The sequence below is a fragment of the Schistosoma haematobium genome, chromosome 1 (genome assembly GCF_000699445.3).
Source record: "Schistosoma haematobium chromosome 1, whole genome shotgun sequence".
Lineage (NCBI taxonomy): Eukaryota > Metazoa > Platyhelminthes > Trematoda > Strigeidida > Schistosomatidae > Schistosoma > Schistosoma haematobium.
In genome coordinates, this window is record NC_067196.1 from 39,264,728 (window position 1) to 39,276,248 (window position 11,521).

At 38.1% G+C, this 11,521-nt stretch overlaps 1 protein-coding gene across 2 annotated transcripts; it reads left to right on the forward strand.

Moving 5' to 3' along the window:
• Window positions 1-2,688: 2,688 nt before the first annotated feature.
• Window positions 2,689-11,246, forward strand: COPS6_1 (COP9 signalosome complex subunit 6). Of its 2 annotated transcripts, XM_051218141.1 has the most exons (6): window positions 2,689-2,895; window positions 6,332-6,540; window positions 6,583-6,753; window positions 6,791-6,916; window positions 7,991-8,086; window positions 10,489-11,246. In XM_051218141.1, exons 2-6 carry the CDS (start codon window positions 6,352-6,354, stop codon window positions 10,882-10,884), a joined length of 978 nt encoding a protein of 325 aa, XP_051074012.1. In that variant the 5' UTR covers window positions 2,689-2,895; window positions 6,332-6,351; the 3' UTR covers window positions 10,885-11,246. The 2 variants fall into 2 exon arrangements, with proteins under 2 accessions (XP_051074012.1, XP_051074013.1); XM_051218142.1 differs by having other exon boundaries at window positions 2,690-2,730; window positions 6,583-6,916.
• The last annotated feature ends 275 nt before the right edge of the window (window positions 11,247-11,521 follow it).

Consider the following 11,521-nt stretch of genomic DNA (forward strand, 5'->3'; position numbering starts at 1 on the left):
GACCTTCTATAACACCATAATCTAATCATCGATACGCGCAAACGGAGGCTAGTAGACGGAAACACTAATTTATCCGTTTGCGTAACTTCTTTTTCTGGTTGCAGATTATCCCCAGTCACAATTAAGCATACGATAGATCCACTTTATCAACCACTACTCGATAAGTACCCTGGGATAGAACAAACGCAAGCGAAACTGCCATGTGTAACCAGCGACGTTACACATCACATCACGGCCACAGAACCACTTGTATTCCCTAAAGCACGACGACTAGCCCCCGAAAAGCTAAGGTTGGCGAAAAGCGAGTTCGACCACATGGTAGACTTAGGAATCATACGACCGTCAAATAGCCCATATGCATCTCCGTTGCACATGGTCCCTAAAAAGGGTAGCAACGATTAGCGTCCAACTGGTGACTATCGGCGAAAACAATTCCCGATCGTTACTCGTTGCCTGGCATTCACGATTTGACAGCTACCTTGAAAGGTACAACTGTCTTTTCGAAAATCGGCTTGTTTAAAGCGTATAACCGAATTCCCATGGCCACTGACGACATACCGAGAACAGCTATCATTACTCCCTTTGGACTCCATGAATTTTTGCGAATGCCTTTCGGTCTAAGAAATGCTGCTCAAACATTCCAAAGATTCATAGACGACGTTTTTCGAGGTCTCAACTTCGTACATGGGTATGTTGACGACTGCCTAATTGCAAGTCCGGACAGAGAATCACATCTCAAGCATCTGGATCTTGTTTTCGACCGAGTGCAAAAACGTGGCATTACTGTAAACGTTCAGAAATGCTGAGTCGGAGCTGACTCATTGGACTTCCTAGGACATACTATAGATGCTTAAGGCATTCGACCCCTTAGGACCAAAGTGGCGGCTATTCGGAATTACCCAGAACCGACCACCGTCAAGCAGTTACGAACGTTTAACGGCCTTGTAAGTTTCTATAGACGATTCATACCGAAATGCGCGTTACTCATGAAACCTCTTACCGACCAACTTCATGGAAATGTGAAATCCATTAATTTGGACGACACCGCACGAAAAGCATTCTCCACAATTAAGGAACTTATCGCTAAAGCAACAATGCCTGCACATCAGGACACTCAAGCACTCATTAGTATCGCAGTAGACGTATCTGACTCAGCAATCGGAGGGGTCTTACAACAATGGGTTAACAACTCCTGGCAACCTTTGGCATTTTCTCTAGACGGTTGCTAGACACCGAATCGAGGTACAGCACATTCGGTAGGGAACTCTTAGCTATGTATTGTGCTGTACGACATTTTCAACACTACATCGAAGGCCATGAATTCACCCTTTTCACTGACCATAAACCTCTTAGTTTCTCTTTAAGCTCCTCTTCAGACAAGTACTCACCTCGTAAGTCTCGATAACTGGACTACGTTTCGCAGTTTACTTCAGACATCCAACACATCTCTGGAGCAAACAATGTAGTTGCAGACGCCTTGTCTCGCATAATTTCCCTGAACAGTTCCCAAGTAATCGACCTTATGAAACTCGCTCAGCTTTTAAAAGAAGACAGTTATCTTCAGCACGAGTTATCGTCTACAACTCTCAAGCTATGCATCATACAGATGGGAACGGGTAAGGAAACCTTACTTTGTGACACATCTACAGGTAGGGATCGCCCAATCGTACCGAAACATTATCGACGCAACGTCTACAATACGTTGCACAAACGTTCTCATCCAGGTGTTCGTTTAACCATCAAGCTTATAGCAGAACGGTTTTGCTGGAACGGAACCAACGATAGCATCAGCATCGATCGCCTCAAAGCAGCGTATTTAGAAGGAAATCCTATCTACGTCGATTTTCCTTCGGTACAATCGAACGACACGACTCCGACACTCATAATACCTAATCCGACAACGAACACACACGATGATACTTCAAACACTGGATACCTGTGCCATCTTCAATATTACTGCCTAATGCTCACGCAAGCGAAGAGAAACTCATTAGAATTGTAAAAGTGTAGACTAAAACTCAGACTCAATAAGTTTTAAGACAACAAGCTATACAATTGTATACTTTTCCAAACGTCAGACTAGTTTGCAAGGCCAGTGAGGAGAATTATTAGACATTAGAAGCCGATCTCGACTACGGTAGGATGAGAATTCACATCAATGAACCTTGGAAGTGTGAGTCATCTACTTGTGCCTTATAACAGAAATAAGGTAGAAATAACCAAGAAGTGCAGTAAGCTAACACCTTTAAGGAAAACTTCAGTATCCAGGGGGTGGAAAGTCTGATGCGATAGAAAGTCTTACAACCTAATAATAAACCAATTAAAGTCTTCCACCAATTTTTCTGACAGCTTTTTCATGTTCTATACTAGAAACTACTCTTCCCATGTTACAATCTAATTACCGTTAACAAAAACCGACTGACCGATGAATTTAAAGTCTTTGGCTTCTACAACCTTTCTGTTTAGGGAGAAATGGGCTCATCTAGCTTTAAAGTATGCCAACCAACAGATAACTTGAACTTCGTTAGTGCTGTTGCTAGACTAACTTCGCTGTACTCCGTAAGTGACTTGGGAACTGCTATATCAAAACGAGAAGTGAATTAAAAAAATAAAATAGTTTATAATAGTTCAACACATAGACACCAAATAGTATCGTTCTAAAGACATTGGATGTAGTATAATCGTTGATGATTTTTGTACAGTTGCGCTACAAATCAAGTTGTCTCTAAGGTCAGTGGGATAACTGCACAAATCCAAATAAGTGTGTTTCCGTATCATATCGTGCTCCTCAACTATAGAATTATTTTTATCGGTTCATAGATAAGAGTTAATTGTCATGTCGAATTCTCATAACTTTGCTCGAATTTGAACTGCTTGCTGGTAATATAACCAAAGGTACTTAACATAATATCCATTCCTAACCATATCATAAGTCATGTATTGGGTACTGTTTTTGTACCCATTTCCTTAACGTTGCTAGGTCAACCCTCCTTCAAACTTTATTTCATTGTTGCCGTCATCAAGCCTCTGTATATATTTGAAGAGTATCACTTATGGTTCATCTACTTTTGTCCTTGAATACGTTTCTGAACTCAGTATTATATTGTGAAGCCCATAGTCCATTTCCCTTAATCCCATGTACTCATAATGCCAGATTAATAGAGCTAAGTACCTTTTATCATACTCTGAATCATTTCAATAATTGGACGCGCTATGAGTCATTGGAGTTCATGTGCAAATCAGATTAATTCGATGAAGGTTTATTTAGGGGTAATGGTTGTTGCCTAAGAAGATCCTTTTATTGTTATGAATGAGCATCCTCATGTTTTTGATTCTTTTTTGTCAACTGCTGGCCCTAGTTAAGTAGACTGCGGCTATCACCGTAAAACTTATGACGCAGTTAATCGACAGTTAATTCCGTCATCTATAACCTTAACAAAGGTAGTGGCGTACTATGAGTTATTAAAACAATTGTTTTAATAACTTATAATACGCTACTACCAGTTTATAAGCTTAAGCTTGTAAACTTCAACATTTCATTTAGACTGATAAAACTATAGGAGTTTATCAGAATTAAGCAAATAGGACGTTGGTTGTGTATACCCAGGCTGTGTACGCAATAATGATGAGTAGGTGTGAATAACGACAAGCAGGAGCAATCATTGGTCTTAAAGGTTAGATGCTTATGATGTCTAAGGGTTATTATCAAAGTTATTCGAAAAACAGATAGTTGACCTCTATAAGTTGTTCACTAATGGTTATGCGATATCACTGGTTTCTAAAGCATTCTCTGTTGATTATCATGCAGTTTTCATTCAAGTTTATTGTCATACTTTATCTTCAGTGCTAACCCGTTATGTGGTGGCAGTTTTACATTAATAAAAATGCTGACGTTTTAGATAAAATACGGGTCGTATGTAGTTTTTTTCAAAGTGGTCCTGATTTCTAATCACACAAATGTACAATGAAAGTTTAAGGTTTTGTTACTGAACGCAGATTTCAGTCACTGGGTTGCTTCTTCGAATTCTAATTTACATATTTCACTACAAAAAAATTGTCTAATATCGTTATCTCCCACACAGGAATGTTGTGGCTCAAAGCCAATAACATAGAGCTGTACCCCTATAATAAATAGTATAAATTTCTCTGGTGAAATTTCCGTTCACATCTGCAGTGTTTTAAATATCCACTTCCCTTAATGTACCCAGTGTACAACATAGAAAACCATTAGATATGTTAAACAATAATTCGTAAATTCTGCTATCTGTATTAGCCACTAATAAAGTGATACTAAGTGGATAGTAAGCTATTGTGTAATCAAAATTGTTCCATTAAGACCACTGATAGATGTATATGCAACTTAGTCGCGTATTCTGATTGAAATAAAACTGTACCTCAGAGAACCACAAGAAGACTACACCACTACGTTCACAAATCCTCAGCTAGTTTTCTGAAATACACAAAAAATAGTGTTCACTAAATTAAGGTTACTGTTCCAATATATATGTTTATAAAGGCAATGGATGACAACTTAAAACCACCAGTGCCGTTTTATATATCTTATAGCCTATTTTCCTTTTTATGCACTTTCTTGCTAAGAAAATGAACGACTTAAATCAGTTAACACTGATGACTGTAGTCATCTTTTTATGTACTGTTCTAATCGAAAGCACTTCATAGTCTTTAGTGTTTTGTTTTGACTTGTGCTCTTTTATCACTCGCAATAATTTAGGTAAGCTAGTAATCTCAAACGTTTCCACCCACACAAACTACATCGTAACTTAAAGTAAAGCGGTTTATTTTTTAAAAATTTATTTGAACACATAGAGATTGGTACAAGGAGGCACCAAAGACATATGCGCCACAAAAATCTCATTCAATATGTGTGAGGGCTGTGATACTGCCCGGGTGCCCAAACCGAAGCAGGTGGTTTTCTTAGGGGGTCACTCCCCGAGCCTTCGACCTGAAGGTCTGTGTAAAATGTGATCGATAGACGAACTCACCAATAATAAAGGTAAAAGCCCACCACCACAGTAACTCCCTTTGACCTTGTACTACTGTATCTCTTTATTAACCAATCACAATTTGATGTTCATTGTAAAACAATATTTGCTTGTTGACTCATTTTTCCTATTCTCTGGCTACTGTTCGGTATGTTATTTGTCTGTTTTTTCCCTGTATTAATAGACCGTACAGTTTGTTTGTACACTAACGATGTTAATTTATGTTTTAGAAACAGATAAAGTTTATCTAGCCAAATAGCTTGCTTGTTCTGACTTTGGCCAAACCAAGACTCTTTATTCGACGGTCTAGAGAATAGCTCAGAATTAAACCTGTAGGAAATTGCTCCCTACAGTCTGATCCACAAGGCAGTGGAACATCGTAAGGGGATGCAGTCCCATGGAAGCCGGTGACCAACAATTGGTTCATACGCCATTTGTCCCCGCAGGATACTGGAGCCCATGTGCACCATTGGTTTGGAATCAGGTTAAAGCGCCGGATATTCGCTTTTCGTCCTCTCATTTTCGTAAACAACACCCCCGCCACGAGAAGGCAGTGAGTAGGACTTCTTTGGCAGAGGCTATATACGCGTAGCCATGTGAGAGCATTTGGAGAGGGAGAGCAGACTCCCCACTCTCGGCCGTACCAGGGCATTTGGGGGCAAAGTAAAGCGGTACTACAGTCGACAAACAATTCGTAGCAGTTTTATGTAGAGCTAAATAATTAATAGTGAATTCCCAACCGTGCTTTTATTGTTCGTAATTGGTCACATAGCAAAACACTTATGTCCAATGGCATCTTCACGTTGTCCATCTCATACTGTAAGTGTCCACATTTCTATCCGAGAAAGATCAGCTACCTTAGTAATTATCAGTATACGGTTGTGTAGATTGTTGACTTTAAATTGAGATCATGAACCTATCAATGTTAAACCACCATTGAAAAACTGGAGGCATTGGACGGCTGTTTTGTCCTAGTATAAGACGTGGATTGGTTAGTTAGACACTAACATCGTTAGGTGCCGGCCCAATGGTTTAAAGTTTAAGCGTTAACGCGAGACCGAAGATCCTGAATTCGAGACCGCGTGTTGGACTTGGGGTGCGCGTTGCTGAGGGGTCCCACACTAGGACGAAACAGCGGTCCAGCACTCTCAGGTTTTCATTGGTGGTCTAACATTCGTCGGTTCGTGATCTCAATTAAAAATACCTTAATAATGATGATTTTGCAAGTCGAAAATTTTAAGTAGTATAGTGATAAAGAGTAGTTTGTTTATAATTCTTCCTAAAGTTTTATTGTGACCATTACCATAAAAAAATATTTAATTTCAAAGACTTTCAAGATAATCAACAAATGGAAGTGGATATTAATGTTGATGTCAGCAATGTGACCTCTGGAACAGGCTCTGCATCAGTGCTCTTACATCCACTTGTTATTTTAAATATATCTGAACATTGGACGCGTAACAAAGTGAAGGAAAACTCTATAGCTGTTACAGTGTATGGAGCTTTGCTCGGGAAACAAGAAGGTCACCATGTTGAAGTATGTATATTTATCTAATCCATATTATCGCTCATCTGACAGATATCAAATTCCTTTGAGTTATTACTTGATGAACCACACATGTCAGTTAACTCTGAGTTTTACAGCACTCGTGAATCTCAATGCAAACAAGTTTATCCAGATTTAGACATAGTTGGTTGGTATACCACTGGTGGTGCTATCAATGAAAAAGATGAGTTATTCAACAGACAAGTACAATCTGATGTCATCTATTGATGCATATTTTTAGATGCTAGAACTTAATGAATCTCTCCTCATATTAAAATTAGACCCTCTACAAACATGTGGAGAGAACCTGCCAATCGGGGTTTATGAGTCAGTAGTGGATAACGATGGGAGAGTTCACTTTAGACAGGTACCCGTTGTTTTTATTTTGTTTATGTTTGGTAAACTTAATTTGCTTCAACTTAACTTTGTGGTGTCATTCTATTAGTAGAAGTAACGATAAAACACACCCACTTAGTTTTCCTTTTGTATAACGTTAAGCTATTTTGATGTATCCCATAATGGATATATTTTTCGGATAATAGTGGTTTAAATATGGAGTGACTTTACAGTTCAAATGGTTCAACTTTTAGACCACTCTTATTCAGGTGGCCTGTTATGAATGTCATAGATTAAGAGAACCCAGTTCATAACTTTAATTATTGAGCTTTGTTTAATCGAATAAATAACAAAATCGTTTCGCAGATGTGATTACACTTTATAATTTACAAAACAGAATATGGATAACCCGTTAAATTACGTTTCCATTTAGCATCAATGAATTTCTGCTTAATCATAACAAACCACTTATTTTGCGTCTTACTTCTTAATTGATCACTCTGTTTTTTTCACTATACTCAAGAAATGTTTCGAAAACGTTTATGGCCAAATGCTTACGGCCTGCGTATCTCTTCTACTCTCGTAAACCATCTTTCGTATCCGTAAAGTAGAAAATAGCAAACTTCTGAGGAGTTTACCCACCCTCAAATAGCTAAACGATCTCATCTACCACACAGGTTGCTAAATCCCTAATAGGCTTACTGAAGCTGTATTTAGATTTAATCACTCATCAACCAACCAGGACTGATGAAACGTGCTATATAAATTAACTAGCCAACAAGTAGAATAACTCGTACTTGGATCACTTTTTACATTCCATACTTCAGTTTTTCTGTTAGTTATTCTTTATGTTTGTCCCAGCTACTGCGTTTGAAGCATCAGCTCATTTTTATTTCTTAAAAATACTCTGTGCAAACAGATTCTAGAGAGGTATTATTAATATTTACATATACATCATATACGATATGACACCATACTTAGTCACTCGTGTTGATATATACACTTAATTTCCAGTTCCCTACTAGTACTTTTACTGCTTAAGTTTTGATGATGATTACATATCCGAAAGCCAACCAATGAAACCAATGGGTATCTCTTATTTCAGGTACTATATACTTTAGCAACTGATGAAGCAGAACGTATTGGTATCGATTATGTTGCACGTATTTCAATGTCATCTACTGATCAGACTTCATCAATGGTAAATCCCTTCTATTTCTTTATAATGTAATGATTTATCAATCTCTAATCACTTATATCACCTAAAACACACACTAACATTAATGTACTAAAACAAATGTTATCTAAATTTCAGCAGTTCAAAAATCCCCATAGGATATCCACAAATGTAGAATATTTGAGCGGACAATTTTTCAATAAATTCATCATCAGGTTCTAAAGTTATAAACATAAAGTAGATATTCATAGTACATTTCAACAGAAGTTTTCTAAAATAAATCAGTACTTACACAACAAATCAAGGATAGGTTACCGATGATGAGCTCCTCCATGTGTGTATGCCAATTCAACTGCTCCAGTGGAGCTAGTTACATAGGCCGTAATCAGAGGGACTTATTCTTGCATGTTCGTGAAAATGTACCAGCATGGTTGAGAAAAGGAGTTACTAAATCGATCAACAGTACTGTTCTTTCTCACTCGGTAGATAGTAAACATCATATCAAAGTAGGAGAAGCTTTCTCTGTTTTATATAAAGTTTTAAAAAATCTACCTCAAAGAGCTAGATTACGGCTACTCTACATAGCCGAAGCCATCTGGATCAACTCCAGAAAACCGAATTTATGTATCCAGAAAAGGTATATCCAGCCTCTATGTTTACCTTGACCTACGACTGGATCACCGGATACCTAAACCAAATATTATAAACCTCTTACCAGCTTCTCACTTTTTTATTATATCTATCTTAATCTTCATGTCCATCTTTCTCAATTCACATGGACCCTTCTTTATCGTAATCACCTTGATAACATCCCTCTTATTACTTATTATATTCACAATTAATTGATCAATGTCATGCGTGTCTAGTCCTTATTACTTATTATATTCACACAACGATATCATTATTATTACGATTGCTATTATTATTATTACCTCAACTAACAAGATGAAATTCCCATACTATTCATTTTATTCACATTATTTTTTTCATTTTCACTTTTGTTATATTGCTATTATACTGACTGTGACTTCATACTACTCTAAATCATCCTGACCATTATATATATATATATATATATATAATTTCCGGAACAATTTATGGTATAAGTTCAGAGGGCTTTGTTGCTGTGAAAGTTTTATGTACTCTTGTTGAGAACCTCTAGATCGTTTGGATCCCTAAGTTTTTGTTAACTGGCATTCGAAATTTCATTTAGACACTTATATCTAATGGTTTTATTGAACTTATTTAAAGGATCTTTTGTCAAAACACTGACTAATCTCTATGTTTTAATGTGGTGCATGCAATCCGCACTTAATCAGCTGGCAATCAGTGTCCGTAGATATGGTATGTGCTTTGCACCTTCGAAGTGCAAAGTACTTCTACAAGACTGGCAGGATTCTAATCCTGTACTCACCCTGGATGGTGAGCAGATAGAAGTAGTCGAGAAGTTCGTGTATCTAGGTAGCTGCATAAGTGCTGGTGTGTGTGTGAGTGATGAGATCAATGCACGTATAGTGAAAGCCAGAGCGGCTTATGCCAATCTGGGCCACCTTTGGCGCCTTCGTGATGTTAGTCTGGCTGTAAAACTTCGGATCTACAATGCGTCGGTGAGAGCAGTCTTGCTCTATGCTTGTGAAACCTGGCCTCCCCGAGTTGAGGATGTTAGAAGACTCTCTGTGTTCGATCATCGTTGTCTCCGAAGGATTGCTGACATCCAGTGGCAACACCATGTCAGTAATGCAGAGGTTCGGCATCGTGTGTTCGGTCACAGAGATGATAATGCAATTGGTGTCACCATCTTGAAACACCGACTTCGGTGGCTTGGACATGTTCTACGAATGTCGTCCCAGAGAATTCCACGCCGTGCATTATTTGCCGACTCTGGGACTGGTTGGAAAAAGCGGAGAGGTTGTCAGTGCATGACATGGTGTCTTAGCATGAAAGAAAGCTGCAAAGGACTGGCTTCTGTCGGTCCTTCACGACTCCCTGGTTGGGGTCCGAGAGATGGTGCTACACAGTGGCTAGAGACGTTGTCAGATATGGCTCAGAATAGAAGCCAGTGGCGATCCTGCTGTAACCTTCTTTTACTTTATTCATAAAAAAGTGGTTGTGTCTTCCTTAACTGAAAGGTTTCTTCTGATTGTAACTTTCCGTTCCCTCATTATTACTACACTACCTTACACCAATCTCTTCGTTATTGTTCTCTTTTTTTACGCCCCTTACCTTTCTTTCTCTTCGAATTCTCATTGTTCTGTGTGGCGCATATATATTGGCGCTCTCTTGTACCAATATTTATGTGTTCAAATAAATAAATAAATAAGGTACCTTCTAGCTCGAGATGTGTAGTCATAAAAGTTTGGTTCAATGACTCTGTTTAAACATTTTTTCATCGATTACTAGTGTATATCTCTGTATTTTTATTGTAGACTGCGGAACATTTACTAGGAAATTATCAGGCCATTCAAATGTTAAGCAGTCGCCTTCAGTTAATAAGATCTTATGTCGCAGCTGTTGCAGCAGGAGAATTACCACCGAATAGAGCACGACTGAGGGAGATCAATGCTTTAGTTAAACGAATCCCTTTCATGCCTCCTTCAGCAGCCGAACAAAATGACAATTTGTACCGTCAAGCCAATGATGTATGTCTGACAGCATTGCTTGCCAGCATAACTCAAGGTTTACATACACTCTACGGTTGTATGATCAAAACATCTCACGTTATAGATCGCCGATCTATTCCTTTGAGTGTGGGAAGTGGAATTATGGACTCAGGTTCCAGCCGTTTTGCTAAAGTTTCCCACTCAATGGGTAATTCTAATTGAGAAGGCAAAATGTGTATTTTGTGAATAGAGTCAGCTTACGTTATATAAACCGAGAATATATTTCTGTAGTTGTACATATCGACGTCACAATTTTCTTCGATTCACAATACTCAAGAACCATTTGGATAAAATCATATATTTGATTGTACGTTGGCTTGTATATAATCATATACTGTACTGTGGTAACTTGGACAATTCTATGGCCTTTTTGTTTTTGATTCTGATACATAATCTTTGTCACAGCAGAAATTCATCGTTGAAAAAGTAAATAATTTCAATGGTTGAGATCATGAGTCAATTGAAGATAGACCACCATGGAAAGCCTGGTAGCACTGGATGGCCGTTTCGTCTTAGTATGGGACTCCTCAGAAGTGCGCGAAACGGCCGTCCAGTGCTTCCATGGTGGTCTAGCTTCAATTGACTAATAATCTCAACCATTGAAATTACTATAATATCCACAAAACCCTTCAAATATAAATAGCTTATATATAACACTGATATTAAATGCTATTAGTTCATTTTTACTTTATGTGTGCCCAAGATAACTATCGTTTCACATTCTGAAATATATAGCACATTCCAGGATCTTGAATTATCTAGAAAAACCTGTCTATTGAAAATTATCATCTGTTACGAC

Coding starts and splice junctions, on each gene's coding strand:
- COPS6_1 (XM_051218141.1), top strand. CDS start 6,352: ATGGAAGTGGATATTAATGTTGATGTCAGCAATGTGACCTCTGGAACA. Junction 6,541..6,582: donor AAGAAGGTCACCATGTTGAA/GTATGTATATTT, acceptor CTCATCTGACAG/ATATCAAATTCCTTTGAGTT. Junction 8,087..10,488: donor CTGATCAGACTTCATCAATG/GTAAATCCCTTC, acceptor TTTTTATTGTAG/ACTGCGGAACATTTACTAGG.